Source organism: Arvicanthis niloticus, chromosome X (genome assembly GCF_011762505.2).
Source record: "Arvicanthis niloticus isolate mArvNil1 chromosome X, mArvNil1.pat.X, whole genome shotgun sequence".
Lineage (NCBI taxonomy): Eukaryota > Metazoa > Chordata > Mammalia > Rodentia > Muridae > Arvicanthis > Arvicanthis niloticus.
The window spans coordinates 86,046,258-86,067,080 of record NC_047679.1 but is presented as its reverse complement, the minus strand read 5'-3'; the positions used below and the strand labels follow the sequence as shown (position 1 = coordinate 86,067,080).

Genomic DNA, 20,823 nt, shown 5'->3' with positions numbered 1-20,823 from the left:
ACCTCAGTACTTTCTTATCACACAGATCAGGAGCTACTACGGCATTGAGGGAAAAAAAATGCAATATAAAGGGAAACAGAACCAATGACAGGAAGGCATATAGTAGACCCAGAAATATATCTTTGTTATCTGTCTTTAAAGTATTTCTCACTGAGGTTTAAGCATCAAGTTCTATAGCCAAGTGAAGAAGTGTGCTCATTAGAAAGTGCTATTTCTCTAGCATGTTTATTTGATTAAGTATATATACACACTGAGATGAGGGAGAGTAATCTGGCTGCAACATCTGTCACTCTACTCATCACCAAGGTTGACTCAGCTAATTTGGCTGGCTAGGTCGGTGTCCTCTTTCAACCTTACCACTCTATGTGTATCTCACCCAATGCTTCATGCTTCGTTGAAGAGGACAACCTTCCCCTATAGAGGAGGAGCATTCTTTTATCAAGGGTATATGAATAGCTGCACTCCCCTGATACAACCTCCAAACAAGCTCTCAAGCCTGCACTTTCTCATTTTTCATTCCTAAATGTCCAATTCAATATAGTGTCAATCCCCGAGTCTCCAATGATAATGTTTATATGTTTACTAGCAATGAATGCCACACAATTTTCCTTCATTGCAGATATGAATGCATACTAATTATTTTGAGGTTTGGCTCAAAGGTAAATATGTCATATATGCCATATATGAGTCTATTTCCAAAAAAGAGCTGGTATTAATACTAAGTTAAAATTAGGTGATGAGGGTAAAATACACACACACAAACACACACACACAACCTAATTCCAAATGCCAAGTTATTAAATAAGAAACTTGCCCCAGAGAAGGGGGATGCTGGAGGGGTGAGGTGGGAGTGGGTGGGTGGGTGGGTGGGGAAGCACCATCTTAGATGTGAAGGCGAAGGAGGATGGGATGGAGGCTCATGGAGGGGGGACCGGGAAGGGGGGCAACATTTGAAATGTAAATACATAAAATAATTAATAAAAAAGGAAATCTGATTATAGGAGATCTCTAAAGACCTACAACATTTAAAGATAGCATGTGACTTCAAGTGGCAATTTGTAATTTATTCCATAAAAATGAGTACTTTGTGTAGTTCTCAGACCTCACTAGAGAAGTTTCTTTGTGTAGTAGACGGTGGTGAATGCAGAAAGTCACAACTGGTCAAAATGGAAAAACTAAATGGCAGTGGAGTGTTCAGCCTCAAATGAGATACCTAGATCACACCCATCAAAGCTCAGGGACCTCTCTCAAAACATACCATTAGGAAGACCATCAAAGCCTGAGGTCAGGGATGGCCAGCACAAACTGTCTTCTGGGCAGGAGATAACTACTGACATTATGAACTCATAGCAGCTGCGGCTGCTTGCACAAGATCAAACTAGTTAACATTCCTGCAGGGAGAAAGGCCTGAAAGAAAGCCCCCATGCCTAGTTAGTGAGCTATTTATAGTTGATGGGTGCTGGAGGAGGGAGAGTCAGTTTTTATTAAGGGTGTGGCTCCTCATAGATGACCCATGCTCTAGTGCAGTGGCTCTCACCCTTCCTAATGTTGTGACCCTTTAATATAGTCCCTCATGTTATGGTGACCCCTAACCATAACATTATTTTTGTTGCCACTTCAAAACCACAATTTTGCTACTCTTATGAATCTTAATGTAAATGTCTTTCTTCCAATGGTCTTAAGTGATCTCAACCCACAGGTTGAGAGTCGTTGCTCTAGCAGCTAGTCCTACACCCAAGGTGTGTGTGTGTGTGTGTGTGTGTGTGTGTGTGTGTGTGTACATATACATATACATATACATATACATATACATATGCACAGCACAAACTGGGTCAGTGGGCTAAAATGAGAGGCAGGGAGAGTTGGGAGGCTGGGAGGTTGGGATGCAGTTAAGGAGAGGCTTGTAGGGTGAATATCTTTAAAATATGTTGTACGAAATTACCAAAGGATTAATAAAAACAGGTTTAAAAGAGAACTCTAGGTCCTGTAAGTGTGTTATTTCTTTATCTTTCTCCCTCTAAACTGCTAGTACCTAGAGGACTGGGTCTTAATAGTTTTTAAAAATTCTCATAGTGGCTACTTACTGCTCTGAGAATATTTAATTTTAAAATATAAACACTTTCATGGTTTCTCAAATAAGACATTTCGTTTTAGTTATTAAAAGCCTCTTTTCCAGGACAGCTGGGGAAAGTAATTTGTAAAGAGCATTTACTGGGCCCAACTACATGTCAGGCTCATCCCTAAGCTTTTTACCTGTGTCATCACATATAATCATTAACTAACATGTGAAATAGGTATTTTAATATTCAAGTTTTATAGTCAAGTCAAGTGGGTTCTGAAGCGTGACTAAAGTCCAGGCAGGTGGCTAGGTGCAGAGCTGATTCAGTTCCAGCCCAGCTTGTGTCTGACTTTAAAGCCTGTGATCTCTTCACAGCAGTACACTGCCTCCATTGTGTGCTAGTGAAGAAACCTTTAAAAGGTTTTGCATTCCTTATGACGAAGATAAAAAAAAAAAAAAAAAAAAAAAACCAAACTAGGGAGGAAACTCTCAAAGTCAGCCATTCCTCAGTCTTAAAGTCCAGGCAGATGGCTAGGTGCAGGGCTGATTCAGTTCCAGCCCAGCTTGTGTCTGCATCTGTGTGTCTGTCTCTGTGTGTGTCTGCATCTGTATGTGTGTGTATGTGTATGTATGTATGTGTGTGCATGTGTGTGTATGTGTGTGTGTGTGTGTATGTATGTATGTATGTGTGTATGCCAATTTTCTTAATGAAAGCTTAAGAAATGCCTTCAACCAATCAAAAGCTTCAACAGTGCCAGTAACTGAAACTATCGGCTACACCGTTTTAAGTTGTTGTTGCTGTTTTTTAATTCTAAGAATTTCCGAGGTGGCTGGGAGGCAGGAGCTGGAAATAAAGTCAGACCAATCCTCATTATTTATTATAATTTTCAGTTTTAGAATTGTGGTGAACACCAGCTGTTCTATTTAGTTCATCTGTATATTCATACCACATTACATAAAACATATGTCAGCCTGCTGATTTACCTGCCTGGGTTTTGGCCACAGGGCATTTAACATTCAGTGTAACTGAATTATACACAAACAACTTGTAGAGGTAGACTAATTACTTAATGGGGCTAGAGTACACACACACACACACACACACACACACACAAAACAAAAAAAGGGATAACACAAAGAAACTAGATATTTTTTGCGTGTGAGTTGTTGCCTTTTAAAAAACAAACATTTCATTAAAAGCTAAAAATATAGGACATTGTTCAAGAATGAAAATAAAAAATCATAATATTGGCTCAGAGTTTATAAAAACGATTTTAAATCTGTTTGAAAATATATAGTAAAGGGATTCTTTCCTCAGGATATCTATCTGGGAGAAAATGTAGTTTCTGGCCTATGTGGCAGTTTCAGCATGAGAAATAAAAGGCAATGAAAATGGAAGTTCAAAGAAAACCTATGCATGAATAAAAGAGCTCCTACAATATGACAGAGTTTCCTCTAATTAATAAAAATTAAGAAGCAACTTTTAAAAAGTGTTCCTTATTGGAAAGGAGAAGCAAGTAATTAAAGGAGTCCCCATATATCTAAAAGCCCTGAAGCCAGGGATAAAGAAGAATATAGATCATTCCCATAAAATGGCCACCATTTTATAAGTATAAGGAACTATACTGCAAGGAAGAATTGTGAAGAAAGGCAAATTGGCCAATGGAGATGTTATAACTAAGATTATAGCCTTTTCAGACAAATACAACCAGCACCTTTAGAAATTGTGGTGTGACTGTAAATTTGCATTTCTAAATCAACCCTAGTCTCTAGCTAATGTTTCCCTTTCTTACAATCCTAGAAGCTGCTGTCTTGCTCTCTGCTTCTATGAGATTAACTTCTTTTTACAAAGAGAAGAAAATTATGGAATTCTGCTATTCAAAATCATTTACTTGAAATTTGCTAGGAGAGCAGTTGTTAAAATGGATGTTTCTAAGCGCACACAGTGTTAACTCTATGTGGTGAAAGATAGATTCAACAAATTGGCTCTGGCAATAATTTCATAACTCACAGCATATCAAATCACCACAGTGAACATTTTGGATACAAGTTTATTTGCCAAGTATATAGCATAAAGTTGGGTAAAGACTTAGTGATATTATCTTGGTATGGTTATACCTGGCTGTAGCCCAGTGTGGAAAACTGAGATGGAAGAATTGCTTGTATCAAAAGTTCATCACCATCTCAGGTTAACTGTTCTGGTTTGAGATTTAAGTGTTTTCAAATGCTCATATTCTAAAGGTGTTGTTACCAGCCTGTGGCACTACTACAAACTGATAGAACCCTTTGGATCCTAGAATACTTGGGTCCAAAACGTACTGATGGTGTAGCCTTGAAGGGGATGTTGGGATCCCACCCTTTCCTGTCTTCTTTTGTCTCCATAAGCACAACAGGGCTAGTAATTACTCTACATAGCTACATGGTCTGCTATTGGCTTTTGCCAGCCCAAAGTGACTGGGCTAAATAATTATGGACTGAAATCTCAGCTCCCATAATCCATGATAAACTTTACCTACTTTAATGTTTCTCAAGTACTTTGTCACACTGGCAAAACCAAACCAAACCAAAACATACCAGCAACAGTAAAAACCCAGTCTCAAAAAACCCCCATAAAATTAGAGTATTAGTAAATTAATCCTGAGACTCTTTATTTGAGTTTCCTTTCAACCTGGATGAAAATCAGACTATAAAGATAGGTCTCATTTAGACAAGTATTTATTTAACTTACTCCATGTAAGAGGCAAAATTCTCATGCTTTGGTAAAAGGCCCTGAATAATTCTCAAATTTAGGCAAGTACATATATATATAAACACACGGCTACAAATACACATTCTACACACATCTAAATGTATGAATAGACAGATGATATACTGAGACAAATAATGGTACAAAATATAAGCAGTTAATGACTTTCTTAGTTATTTTAGCTTTTAGACCATAATTGAGAACATTCCAGGTAATATTAATAATAGTTTATACTCAAAGAAAATTGTTTTGAGGCAGGGTCTCACATTGTAGCCCAGGCTTGCCTTTAACCCACTATGTAGCCAGGCTGGCCCTAGACATTTAGTGACCCTCTTGCCTCATCCTCTCAAATGCTGAGATTATAACTATAAGCCAACATACCAGGTCCAAGGATTAATTTTAAGATATTAATACAGCTTAGCCCTTCTTCATCTGACAGCACTCTGTATTAGTATTTCTAACAGTAAGCTGTAGGGAGATGTATCTCTATCTAGGGAACTAATTTGAGTCCCAGACTCAAGTGGTAGGAATGGGAAGGGCTGTAGCTAGGATCATCTTGCTTGAAGCTGGTCATACTGTCTGAAAGGCAGGGCCCAGACAATGAAACCAGGTGTATAGCACTTAGCTCGATTGTTGTGCAAAGCCATCTTGAAAAACTGGTATAACATGGTTCATTGCTCCAGCCATATCTAACAATACATCAAACACTGATATAAAGGACACTTTGAGGGCCACATTCCCAGAGTTAGCTAATGTCCAGTCATGGTTAACTTGGGAACATTCAAGGTATAAGCAACTGGTTCCACTCTGTTACCTCTAGTATTACAGTCTAGTCACATTGTCTTTGGTCAAAACTTTTTACAACAAAACTGTCCTGTGGTACCTTTAAAAAAAAGTATTTATATATATAAATACTTCATTTGGTAAATATTTACCATAGTATATTCTAAGTATTTATATATCCTGTTATGTTCATATTTTTGTTATAATATGGACATATAATTACATATAAATAGCATTTGATTGATATTTATAGACTCAATTGTATTTATAGTATAGTATTTATATTATCATAGTATAGCATTTGTATATATAAAATATATACAACATACACACCTAAACAGACATGCACACATAGACACATAATACAGTCTGTAAGGACAAGAAATATACCTAATAGGTGCCGAAGCCAACAAGAAGTAAAAATGGGCTCAATGAAACAATTCAACCATTTATAAGACCCTCACTAATATCTTTTATTGCTGTAACAATTTCATTATCCATTTAACCCTTGATCTATGGCAACTTGAACTTTGTAATAAGCTTGCCCAGACTGACTTAATACAGCAAAAAATTAGGTAATTTTAATTCTCAGGAAAATCACTATACATAGGCATTACATCTTGAGTTGTTCTTATATCTTCCATGATATTTGATTACTGTATGATCTGTTTACACATAGGAGCTGACTTATACTATACCATATTACAGTATGATTATTTTACTGCGTGTGTATGCCATATATCATGTATTTTAGGTTAATATCATGTATTTTCCTAAATTTATTTTTTCTAAATTTGTCTCCATCTTATTTTTGTTTTTTAAAAAGTAACCACATCATTTTCCCAGTTCCTTTTCCTCCCTCCAACCTCTTCCATGTGCCCCCCAATAATCCCTTAAATTCATGCCCATTGTCTTTGTTATTGTTACATGTATGCCTAAGTATATAAATGCATTGCTCAGGAAAGTTAGTGTTATTTATATGTATATGATTTCAGAGATGACCACTTGTTACTAGATAAATAAATAAGGTGCTCATTCCTGAGGATGACACTTTTTCCTGCTCTCAGTGTTCTTTAGTTGCCTATAGCTTTTTGTTCAGGGGTTGCAGTCTGAGATTTTCTCCTTCCATGTTACCAAGTCTATTGTTGTACATCTGATTTTCTGAGACAAAGTCTCTCCCTGTCCAAAAGTTCACAAATTTGGCTAGATTGTGTGGCCAGTAAATCCTGATCCTCCTGTCTTCTCTCCAGCACTGGGATTATAATCAAGCCTTGGCAAACGTGGCTTTTCTATGAGTGCTGGGACTTCATTCAGGTCTTAAAGTCTGTGAAACAAGTACTTTTCTTAATGAAGACACATCCCCAGCCTTTGTGTGTGTGTGTGTGTGTGTTTTAGTTTGAAACCATAAACATATGTTATAGAAATGTTCTACTACTATACATTCTCAGAACTCAAAGTATGGTCATGATATACTTTGGTTTAGTTATCAAATAAACCAGGAGGCATCACAGAACTCTACATTGCTAGGATTGGCTTTTGCCATGTATGAAAGAAATATCAATATGGAGAAATGTCACTAGTAGTAATGATTGTGTCATATTTAGGCATGTTAGTTGGGACAAAGTGCATCACCTATCTTAATTCACATTAATATGTAGTTAAAGGTTCCCATTAACTGTTGTACAGCATGGTTAACTCCTTCCATTATCAAGTACATGAGTATCATTAGTAATATTTCTATCTTCATACCTAGTCTCATTTTTATTACTACATATGACTTGTAAAATTTAATGGGTTTTATTATGACATTATATGACTTATAAAACTTAATAGGTTTTATGTGATATTTCCATTCATATGTGTTTTCTTCTCAAAATAGCTATCTCTAAGCTATTGCTTATTAATTAAATTTGTCCTTTGACAATTTCATTCATGTATGTATGTAGCATAAGCTGATTATTCTCTCCCCGTAACTCCCTTATCTCCTTCCAAATCCATCCAATCTATTTTTTTCTGTCCTCCTTGCAAATTATTCCTTCCTATGTATTCTAATTACTATATCTTACTCTTCTTAAAATCACTGTTCATTAAGAGTAAACGTACAAGCATGGTACCAGTAGACCTGCTAATGTTAAAAGCAGAAAGTTCTTGAGGCCTCAACCCTACACAAAGAACTAAGGGATGCTCAGAGCAGGAGAAATAGTCTCTCCCAGGGAAGAACACACCAACTAGTTAGTTATCCAATACTAAATGGCATCCCTGAAAACTTTCATAAAAGTAACCTTTTACAGACTGAGCAAATTGTATTCATGTATTTAGGAAAACACTCATGCGTGCTCACACAACCAACAACAGCAACAACAATTAAAGTGGCCAAAAATTTGCAGAACAAGAGGAACTACACGGAAGTGTTTGGAAGGGGGAAATGGTGTCATTAATTATAATTTTAAAATTTATTTTTTAAGTAAATGTAGATCAAGCTTTTCTTGCTATCCATATTTCATCTCCTATTTTATGGAGCACCCTCTTTTCTTTTATTTAACAGCATTTAATCCAATGTAAGGTGTCACTGAGTATTAACTGCCATAAGCAATGTCAGAATACATACACTATACTTCTCTCCAAATAATAGGTACTGAATTCTACAGTGTTATAATGGTCATAACCACAAGTAGTCTAGTATTTGATAGAATTGTGTCATGAGGTTTCTTGTAACCTTCTTTTCCTATTAAGGTTGTTTCAAGTAGGAACAGCAATCCAATTTGTCATGTTCAGTATGTTATTTTCATTCAGAAACCATTGGTATTGTTATTTTCATGGTGTCAACAGTTTTTTTTTTTCACTAGCAAAAACAGGATGGTGTGTTCTTATATATCTTTCATGACCATGTAAAGGTATTATACCTGGGGGTCATCTGAATAATTATCAAAACTCAGCTGCTATCAGCCAATTTGTGTAACAGTTGCTACTATGCCTCATAATCTTCAGAAGGAAGATATTTCTGGAAACAAAATCTTCCCTAAAATATTCTTTTGGTTTGTTTTTTTAGTGACAGGGTCTCCCTATGTAACCCTGCCTGGCCTAGAACTCACAATGTAACAGGGCTAACCTTGAAAACTCACAAATATTCACCTGCTTCTCCTGGGATTAAAGGCATGTGCCACCATGCCCAGCCTTCCCGAATAGTCTACTGATGAGGAAAGTTTCCGTAACACAGGTACATCAACATTTCCATCAATACAAAACAAAAAAAATGAGACTAAATGTCCAGTTAAACATGTACATGAAGTTGTAAACATGTACATGAAGCTTTTTACAAATAAATATGAACTTATGAAAATCAAATATATGTCACATTACAGCACTCAAATCTTTATTTTAAAAAAAAGTGACTACTGCCTATATATTTAATCTTTTTATCCTCAAAGGAGGAAGATAAAATCCAATAAACTGTAAAAGCAAATCTTCCAAAAGCCTTCTGTAATAGATGAGAAGCTTTAATGCTATTCTTGAAATTCTGCCGAGGTAAACTTTCATAAAATGTATTATAATCTATGAAAATTGCTTAATTGAAAGATGAGATTAGGCCTAAATGTGCAATGAAGCTTGTGTAACACCAGGCAAAATTCTTCATAAACCTTATTACTCTTGCCTCCAGAATTGTGAATAGTATATTTCTGTTGTTTAAAATCCAAGAATAAAGCTTATTACTTTGTAAAAGAATTTATAGATTTATTATAGCACTTAGAATACAGAAATGCAGATCTTACTATGGACAGACACAAACCACTTTCATCGTTGTGACTAACTTTGCATAGTCAGTCAGTCATATGGGAGATCATTTTTTTCCAACCTCACAGATAAAAACCCGCATGATATACAAATGTCAAATATTAACACAGCAAATTTACTGAGCAGCCTGGCATTGGAATGCTAAACATCCTTCTGACCTTAGCTGGTAACAGGCTGAACCTGTCACCATTGTGATAAGCTTCTTCACTGAAGAGGACAGAAGTCAATTAATTCTAAACAGTCCCAGGTTCAGAATTTAGTAATTTATGGTGGTACCTAATCCTTACATAGATTTTATAATAAAATTTAAACTTTTCATCTATTGTGAAATTCAGTTAACTTTCTTACTCTACATAAATCGTGTTGTTTATGGTTCTAAATATAATGAAGGTTGCTTTGCTTTGTGAAACATTACTATATGACATTGCCAAAACTTCACAGCCTTTGAAGAACTTTTCAGACTATAAAAACACATTCTGTTGCTTCTATCACCTGCAAGTGTTAACTACCAATATCATGGAGAAGTGGCACAACATTGTGTTGTTACAATGACAAAACGTGGAGGGAAGAGTAACTAATGATGGAGGCATGGGCCAGGGAAAAAGGAGGATTAGTAGTTAAATAATTATGTCCAGAGGCATTCTGCATTTGTTCATGAAGGCTACGTGGGAAATGAGAGAGACAGACAGAGACAGACAGAGAGAGGGCGGGAAGAGCAGCTCAATAGTTTCTGGCCTGGAGACAATAGAAATCTTTTAGAAAATGGGTAATAATACTGATATGTGCATGTGTTGACTGGAAAGAACTAGAAGAAAGGGAGACATTGCTAAAAGGAGGAAAATTGCTGAATGACAACCTTGAGTATACAAAAGGCAGAAAGAGCTTGTATGCCAGAGAAAGTTGGCTGCTCCAGAAAACATCTTATCTGTCAAAACAGAAGACAGAGAGGAGGATCAGGATCTAAATGCAGATACAGATAGAAGTACAGGATATAGATCATAAATTTAAAAAGTCAGTATAGCTACAAATATTTTTCTGGTACTTCTGCAAGCCAAGGTGTAGACACAGAGTGGGAGTTAAGGTTTGGCCTGGTTGATTTTGCCAGTGAGTATGTCTACACCTGCATGTGCACAGGTTCTACATGTGCTACATGTGTGGATTTAGCAAACACTGGATTGAAAATACTCAGAATAAAAAACTACATCTCCTCTGGATATGTGTAGACTTTTTCTGACAGTCATTCCCTACAGAACATAGTATGACTTATTTGCATAACATAAACACTGTATTAGTTATTATAAGCAGTCTAGACAAGATCTAAAGTGTTTGTATATGCATATGTTATATGTAAATATTTTACCTAAGAGACATGAGAGCCTATGGATTTTGAGTATACAATCAGGAGATCCTAAAACCAATCCCCTATGGATGCCAAATGTTCTATAACAAAGAAAGTGACAATCTGAGATAACATTTGAATGGCCACAAGAATCTAAACTAATTAATTAGAGAATTGAGAATCTAGGAAAGGGTGAAGACAGTTTAAAAGCCTCTGGGTGTTACCATTTCCATAATTTGTACTTTTAAAAGCATTAATGTAAAAACATGGTAAAATTATGAATATGCAGTATGTTTGTAGCTTAACACTGTTATCATGAACAATTGAAATTTAAAAAACCTTCTTTGGGCTGGCAAGATGGCTTAGTGGGTAAAGCTACTTGCAGCCAAGCCTACCATGAGTTCAATTCTTGGAACCCACCAGGTGGAAGGAGAGGATGGAATTGGGCAACTTGTCTTCTGATCTTCATATACACATTGTGGCATGTGCATGCCCATCCCCACACAAAATACCGCCTACCTTGTCATGAAATCCAGCATTTTGTTTTTTATAGCTCCACTGCCACATACAAATTCATTCATTCATTCATTCTCTCTCTCTCTCTCTCTCTCTCTCTCTCTCTCTCTCTCTCTCTCTCTCTCTCTCTCGCGCGCGCGCTTACACACACACACATTTCCCTTCAGGCAGTGACAACAGTTCTGTTGGTTTTATGGATATTTCTTCATCTGTTTTTTTTTCTAATTTCTTTGAGTATGGAAGGCTTTTATAATTTAGAAAAACACAGTTCATTTAAAGCAACATATGTATTTACAGTCATTTATAAATAAATGTTGGCTGTGCATCCTAAGAGGTGTTAAAAGACTTAATCAAGCAGGATTAACTTTGACAAATGACAGAATATAAAACTTGAGATGATGAAAGCTGATATACTTTTTTAATGACTAGATTTCATAAAGCATATTTAGAGATCTTTGTCTAGTAAGTATAGTAATATCCATGAAAGCAAACTATAACTGAAACAGTATAAATATTTGAAAATTGGGGAAAGAAAGCACAACGAACCTGCTTCCTGCTTTGGGCTCTTGCATTCCGTAATCTTCGAGCAGAATAAAAGATAAAATAGCCCACAGTTGCTGCCGTAATAATAAAAAAGGACACGGAAACGAAGAAAATTGAATAATGATTCACCCAAGGGCCATGTTTTTTCCCTACTTCGATGACCATTGTTACTTGTATGCCTCTTTGAATAGACTGTAGAATTTTTGTTCCTTTCAGATTGCCAATCATGATTGCAACAATGTCTCCTGCACCTGTAAAAGGAAATGAATTCAGTTTTAGTTTGAGATCGTTAATATAAAAATGCCAATTTAATGGATGATTTAAGACATTTAAAATGAGACCTACTGACACAAAAGGATGTGTTATCATTCAGTTAACATTATTAAGCACCTATTACGTATTCAAAAGACATAAGGATTATAACCATGTGTAAGATTTGGTCATTCAACTAAGGAGCTTATAGTTTAAAGCAGTGGTTCTCAACCTTCCTAATGTTTTGACCCTTTAATACAGTTCCTCATGTTGTAGTGACCCCAACCATAAAAATTATTTTGTTGCTACTTCATAATGGTAATTTTGCTAATGTTATGAGATGTACTGCAAATATCTGATATATAGCATATCTGATCCAGGACCCCTTTGGGTCAAGAACAGCTGCTTTAAGGGAAGGCATGGCACACAACATTAATCATAATTCAACAGCATTACCTTTGGAGTCTAGTTTGCTTGTCTCACGCTGCAGCCCAGGCAAGCCTGGAACTCAGGTTCTCCTGTCTGATCCTCCTGAATAGCTAGGAGTACAGGCCTGAGAAATCACCCCAATATACAAACTGTGTGAAGGCCTTCTTAATGACACATAGTCCACTACTGGTAAACAATAGAACTTACCTCCTCAGGATTATTAAAATACTTAAATGTATTTGTTTTAATTTATAAGGAGGCAGATTGTCATACGTACTGAAGAGTAAAATATATAAAGCTTTACATATCAAGATAGGGATTTTTGACAAATAATTTCATGTTTTACAGCCCATACACATGTTCACAATGTGGTATTTTTTCTATGTCTTCAAAGATAATATCAAATTTGTGCAAGCTACTTGGGAAGGAGAAGCAGACTTGTGAAAGGAGATCATGGACAAGAAGGCGATGCATAGGCTACTACAATCAAAGCTCATTCTATTCATGTAGAAAACATAAGGCAGTTCTTTCTTTCTTTCTTTCTTTCTTTCTTTCTTTCTTTCTGTTCTATGAAACAAAATAAAGAAGAAAAGAATAACAGAAAAAGGATAAGCTTCATCTACCTAACATTTATTACAAGAAAGGAAAAGAGAAAGCAAGCAAGCAGGCAGGCAGGCAGACATTTTGTTTCAACAGCTCTAAGGTTTTATATATAGACCTGTTCAGGTTTGCAAAGAAAATAACACAAAGTAGTGATAGAAGTATTTGTTTCTATTTAGTGCCAGGTAAGGACAAACCTGAACTTACACTACTACTGTTACTAAAGGCCTCATATCTGTAATAACCTCCTTTCTACTTCCAAACATGTTTGGTTAGAAAAGCAAGACAAATCTTATCTTTCTCAATGTTCTGAGAATGTCATTGTTCAAGCCATTTCAATGTTATCAAGGTTTATAATCCTCCTAGTTTTTATGACCCAAGATGAATGATCCTAAGCAAAAGAAGGGTTCTTTGAATGTTAATGTATTGCCAACCAGAGAAACCCCCTATTGATACTAGGTTAAGTTATTACTCAAGGTTAATGATTAAACTCCAGCATGGAATAAACAACCACCCACAAATAAGACCTTTAGACTAGAATTTAAACACGAAGGACAATAACTAAGATAGTGTTGCCATTTTCAACGACTATGAATAAAAAATCTTAAATGGTGGTATATGTTGTGGATTTTTTTAAAACGCGAATAAATAATCCTTAAAATTTACAGCTCGGAGTAGCGAAATACAAAAGATTGGGCCACATAGAAACACCTCCTAGTACCCAGGCTTGGATCCTTTCCTAATAGATACAAAAGCTATCACCAAAGATCCTTTTATCAGTTTATTTTATGTATGTGAGTGTTTGCATGAATGTCTTTATGAACACGATGTGCGATGTGCATGCACTACAGTGAAAGGTAGCTGTCAGAACCCGTGGAACTGCAATTACAGATACTTACAAACTACTATGTGTCTGGGAGCCAAACCTGGGCCCTCTGGAAAAGCATTGGGTACTCTTAACCTCTAAATCATCTCTCCAGCTCATCACTATAGATAGTTAAAGCTCAAAAACAAAAGCCCTAATTTTACAGGTGACAGTTAAATTCTTAGGGTTCCTACCGACTGATGTATGACACACAACTCAGTCTGATAGAAGTTAATGACTCACTATCATATTTCCATGGAAGAAAATTGCAGAAGATACAGGAGGTGAGGAGAGTATAAAATGCAGACAGCATTTTCTGTATGTTTATCTAAAACAAACATGACTAAATTTCATCTAAAATAAACATAAGACCAAAATTTCCCTATGGGTGAAAAAATTTGTAAGTTAGGAGGAAAGGGGCCTTTTGTTGTTTTTAAATTTCTAGCCATGAAACTAAAACCAGAATTCTATCTTTTTCCTATAAGGAAAACATCTATCTGTAAAGTTTTCATTGGTCACATAATATGTTATTGTAATAGATATGATATTTGACAGTACAGCTACTTTTAAAAGTCAACTTTAGAAAATATTGCCATTTGAAAGAATTCTTTTTACATCATGGATGTGACCTTCAAATAAGTATCTGACTAGTGGAATTCTAGAGTTTTTTTCCTCTTTAGAAGATACAGACACAGCAGCAGAAGTGGCTACTCAGACTAGCCACTGTATTCAGACAGACTTAAAAATAAAAAGTCAAGAATGTACATTGTGTATATATCAGGAAGAAGGTTGTATTTCAATACCCACAATCCATATTCAAACACACTTTCTGAGATCTAACAATGAAATACACTGAATTACACTTCCAGTCATATAAAAGACACATGTCTCATTTCAACATGGCTCATAGGCTAAAGGACCACTTAGAAGAGTATTTTGTATGATACCATGCAACAACATGTGAATACAAGTGCACATGACATACTTGTGAATATCAGGACAACCTAGGGTTATCAGTATTTACTTTCCGCCTTGACTGAGACAGGGTCTCTTGTTGCTTTTCTCCACTGAATATTCCATGCTAGCTACCCTTTGAGCTTGAATCTCTCTTGTCTCTTTCCCCATTTCCCTCCAGGAGAGTTGGGCTTACAGATGCACACACTGCTCTGTATTGTTTTACCTGGACTCCGGAGATTTGAACTCAGGTCTTTATATTTACATGCTAAGTGCTTTCTGCATTGAGCCATCTTTCCAACTTTTTAGTGTCAGACATAATACATTCATCACAGTCAAATATGTTTAGCTAAGTCCTTATCTTCAAAAAATGTATCTATCACTGCAGGGTTAAGTGTGTGCTGAGGTGGGGAGATAAGGGGGGGGGTGTCTTACCCTCTCAAAAGAAGAGGGGGTTGGAGGTAGGGACTATGTGAGGGGTGAACCAGGAGGAGGACAGCAATTGGGATCTAAAATGAATAAATTAATTAATTATGGAAAAGTGATAAGATGTTATAACAAAAATGTATTTAGTGCATGCAACCATACAATCAGCTTCTTTCTGTGTGTGAATTTAACATACATTTCAGCACAATATTGGAATATTTTAAAACAGTCTGTGAGCAGTATTTTATTTCTGTAAAACATATATGTCATATACTAATTAAATTTATGCCAATTGGACAGCAAGATGACTCAGGGGATTAAAAACCCCTGCCAATAGAGTCTGACAACCTGAATTAGTTCCCAGGACCCCTGTAAGAGTAGAAGGGTGAAACCAAATCCACAATGTTATGATATATGCATGCTCATTGCACTAAAAATAATTAAGTGAAAACTACCCACAGAATATTAGGTTCATTCCATTATAGATTTAACACAGACTTTTTACTCTAGTTGACTATGTGAAACAAATGGATAAAGAAATCAATCCATTCTATCCCTCTATTATTAAAAGTATGTCATCTTTAGTTGTACTTGCTTCTTATTCCACAGACAAAAATGTATAAATATGTAATAGTGCCCTATTTTCATAACTAAGATACACTAATTATGATTTGTTACTGACAGTGAATTAGTTTTGTAAGCCATTATTTAATATAGCCGTAATATTATCTGTCCCCAGTCTCTTATAATTTGTACTGAAGTCATATATTATTGAAGCTGGAATAGACCTCGTGGATCAGCCTAATTCATTAAAAAAAAAGTAATCTAACACTGGACAATTTTACATGAGGGAGGAAGAGTCTTGCTTAACTTGTTGTTACTACCGTCTGCTCTCTTCTACAATTTTGTGCTTCTCCATTGTTGTTGGATAAGAGACAGTCAAGCTTGGTTCTACAGAAAGAGCAAATGGACTCGTAGAGGGAACTTGGGGGCTTCAGTGCAAGTGCCCCACAGCATTTGTGTTGGTTGATCAGAGGCTTTTCTGTTTACCTTCTCAATGTTACCTCTACTCTGGATAGTGAAGGTTACCAGATACAATTTTTCAATAAACTATGGTCTTAATATATTTAATATAAGGTAGGCATTGCTATTGTTCCAGTTACAAGGTAAAAATGAATGCCCAGCAAGAAGGGGAAGAGCAGAACACAAGACAGTGGCTTTGGCACTCTGCTTACCACTCTTCTATATTAGTTCTCTATTTTTTAATGACATCCAAAGTGATCTGACTTTAAAAATAAAAATTAAAGAGGGACATCAAGGGCTACCCCCCCACACACACACATACTTGCACACACACACAAGTAAAAAAAAAAAAACCAAATCAGTGTATATGTAATCCCAAGAGAAGTTTTTTTTTTTCCTATTTGTTACTCTATTGAGAACCACAAAATAAGATGTTGACTCTGGATTCCAAAGAGCAGATTCATTTTAGTGGAACAATAAGAAAATCAAACAAACAAAAACTAGCTCTATGTGTTTCAGGACTGGGAATTAAATGTAAGGCCTTACTGAATGCCACCATGACTGACAGGCAAGTACTTAGCCAGTAAGCCACACCCCAAGGTTCTAAAGAAAGCCTTTTATGACTGTTGGGTGGGTTTGAGTTTGTGCTGCTAAAGCAAAGCTAGCTGAGTTTGTTTACCTTTAAGCTGTCCTATGGTCTTCCAATACTGCACATGGCCATTATTATGGCTTCGACTGACTCCAAACCTTTCAGATCCTCAAATTTGCTTTACTGACTTGTAAAACGATCTTTTCATTTTTGTTGTTGTGCCGAGAACTGAGCCCAAGGCCTCACACATAACAGGCAAATGTTCTGTCACTGAGCTATTATTTCAGTTTAATAAGTGATCTTTCTAAAGGCTCCAAAACACTCATTATGTGAAGTTAACCACTTATAATAAGCTATACGTATGTGGTCACAATTTATTGTAAACTTTTACTACTCCTAAAGTAGACAGTCATTGGGGGATACAAAGTGAAAGGAACACTGAAGACACATACATACAGGCAAGAAGAATTTTTTTTTTCTTTCATTTTGATTTTATATTCCTTTTGAAATTTTTGGGCATGTATTCACATACATATGCATAGGACACCATGTGGGAGTCATTTCACTCCTTCCAACACACAGGCTCTACAGAATGAGCTCTTGTTATTTTGAGCGCCTTTAGTCATTGAGATATTTTGCAGGCCCTTAGAGTCTCATGTAGCCCAGACTTGCCTCAAACACACTGGGTAGCCGAGGCTGACCCTAAACTTCTGACCATTCTGTTATTGCCTTCCAACTGCTGTTTGACTTACTAGGCCCGACAGCATTTTCATTTTTAACAAGATTTGAAAAATGTAATAGATATGATTTTTCAGAGGAACAATTTAAAATACCCTTTGCCTATTAGGGAGAATGAGGTACTGTCACACTCTATCCTGAGACACTCAAAAGCAGTTCTTCAAAGCTCATGAAATGGATCTTCTCTGAGGACAAGCACTCAAAGCTTCAGGAAGATAAGTCCAATGATCCAGGAACAAACTTGTCTCGTTGAATCTGTGCCACTCACACAGACACTTAGGCTGTCTCATCATTCTCATTAGTTTTAGCTCCTTCTCTTACATTATAGATAACAACATATTCGATGCAAACAGATTGGGCAGTCTATAAAATTATCTTTAAGATCAATATCAATGCACTAATTTATATAGTCTTAAGTTGTGGAGTTATCTAGTTTTTCTAGTTTTCTTTTTCTTCCTTTTTGTTTGTTGTTTGGTTGGTTGGTTTGGTTTGGTTTCGGTTTTTTGAGACAGGGTTTCTCTGTGCAGCCCTGGGTGTTCTGGAACTAGCTCTGTAGATCAGTCTGGCCTTAAATTCAGAGATTCGCCTGCTTCTGCCTCCTGAGTGCTGGGTTTGTTTGTTTGTTTGTTTATTTATTTATTTATTTATTTATTTATTTTGGTTTTTCGAGACAGGGTTTCTCTGTGTTGTCCTGGCTGTCCTGGAACTCACTCTGTAGACCAGGCTGGCCTCGAACTCAGAAATCCACCTGCCTCTGCCTCCCAAGTGCTGGGATTAAAGGCGTGCGCCACCACCTCCCAGCGAGTGCTGGGTTTAAAGGCACAAGCCACTAGGGCCTAGCTTGCTATCTGGTTTTCTACCAAAAGTATCACTGTATTAATTCTCTACTGTAGAACCAGCAGAATGTGATCTAGATAGCTCAGGTGATTAAATCAATGCCAATGAGTACAACTATAAACCACTTCCTATGGGCCAGTTACACAGAAGACAGACAATACCCCTAATTTCATCCTATTTTTTTTTCAGTATCTATACACAGGTCCGGTACTGTGTTAGGCTCTAGGGCTACAGTAAAGACCTAAAACATAGCCCATGTTTTGGGAATAGTGATAATACAACAGAATATAGAAACTCTTTCATTAACTATTTGTGTATGTGGTGGTAATGATGAGTGCCTATAGAGGTTAAAAGAGTGTCAGATTCCCGGGGACACTGAGCTAAATAAAGGTAGTTGTAACCATCCAACATGCATGCTGAAAACCAAACTTAGGTCGTCCAGAAGAGCTAGTGCTCATAACCACCTAACCAGCTCTCTAGCCCCTGTAACAGTGCTTACCACCATTACTGAATATCATTCAACTAATATGTTAAATCACTATGGTCTCTAGTGTAAGCACTATGAAGGCATTTATTTTATTTTTTGATATTCAAGCTGCTCACAAATTAGATACAGATTCATGTTGAAAGCTGGCCTCCTTCATTTTTTAAAAAAATGAAATCTCATTTACTTATAAACCCAACCTCATTAAATATACTTATTCTATATTCTAGAGAATAAAGACACAGTAAGTTCTGTGTTTCTGGACCTTTTTACTCACCTTTGATACTAATATGTCAAGATATAAAATAAGTTATAATAAGATTTTCGTAACATATGGAGTATTTTAAGCATAGTGATAGCATATTTACATTCCAACACAAAACCTAAGGAGATGAGTAAAAAATAGCATTCTTCATTTACTGTTAGGAAAGCAGAAGTATTCACTAAGAGTGAATCAAAAATAACAAGGCCACTGAAGTCCAATGTGGTTGTTGTAAAACTAAGCTCACATTCAACACCGCCCAGGCATCTTGACACTGCAATACAGTCAGCACTTGGGAATTCACTGCTATCTAAAATGGACAAAGTCTATGTGTGCGGGGTTCCTGCACAGTAAATAAACAACCCTCTAATCAGGAGAACCTGACACCAATCACCTGGACTTTTTCCATAGTGGGCTTCAAAGACTTGTTTTTTTTTTTTCTTTACAGCACAAACTCTTTGGGCAGTTAGGGTATGTAACTATTCCAGTCAGGAAGACCTAAGCTCTTAGGATGGAAATCTAAGACATATTTCTGTAAGACAGAAAATACGAAAGTGTGTATAGTATAGAAAGTTGTTCTATTGGTTTGGACTTTCAGGTATTTCAGCTGTAGGTTTGCTACTGCAGAGTAATGGAAGAATGGATCACTTTTGATATAATACAAAACAATCTCTAATAGATGGAGTCTTCAGAAAGCAGCGTATTAAAGATAGGTAAATAGATGCAACTCCGTAGAAAAGGTCACAGATGAATAATTTGTGCATGGCCTATCACATTTACAAGTAAACAATTCTCATAACTGTTTTGGAAACATCTAGTCCCGTCGTAACTCTTCCGATTTCCACCAGTTGTTATGTTTAACATATCACAAAGAACCCAAAAACTAGATTCACAGTTCTCCAATTTTCTGGTCTCAAGACATTTTACATGTTTTAAAAGGTACTGATGACTTCAAAAAACCTTTGTTTATATATGTTATTTCTAGTGACATTTACCAGATTAAAAGTTAATGCCAAGGAACTTCGAAAATGTTAATCCATTCATTTAAAGTCATCATAAATACATAATGTTATATTGTTAAAATCACTATTATTTCTTCAAAATGTAACAAGAGTGGTGTTATTTATATGTGAATGGAGGCCTATAAAGTAAATTTTTACTCACAAAAATTATGCAACTGGAGAATCAAGTGTTATTTTAATAGTATTTTCAAGTAATTGTATATACTGTACTTTTATACTACATCCAAACTGAATTTTTAGTTATAAAAGGTATAATTTGAAACCATGTCAATGGACCCTCCCTACTTGGTTAAATGGAAATCCACTGGTTTGTCTTGCATATTGAGTGGATATTTTATTTATCCATACTTCCTCCTCACTGTGGCCCAATGGCCGTGTGTGTGTGTGTGTGTGTGTGTGTGTGTGTGTGTGTGTGTAGCTCCTATATAGGTATGTAGGTACATGTCCATGTTTACATGTCTGTGGAATCCAGAAGTCAACCTGAGATGTCATTTCCCAGAAGCCATCTGGCTTTTCAGACAAGGTCTTTCATTGGTCTAGATCTCACTAAGAAGCTAGGCTAGC

The 20,823-nt window shown here is 36.2% G+C and overlaps 1 protein-coding gene across 2 annotated transcripts in view; it reads right to left on the bottom strand.

Annotated features, from left to right (window-relative positions):
• The window catches only part of Rnf128 (ring finger protein 128), a 102,326-nt gene that overhangs the window by 17,070 nt on the left and 64,433 nt on the right, over positions 1-20,823 (bottom strand). For both annotated transcript variants that reach the window (XM_034484689.2, XM_034484688.2), the window contains exon 2: positions 11,782-12,029. In XM_034484689.2, the coding sequence (XP_034340580.1) occupies positions 11,782-12,029 (248 nt within the window). The remainder of the gene's footprint in view (positions 1-11,781; positions 12,030-20,823) is intronic.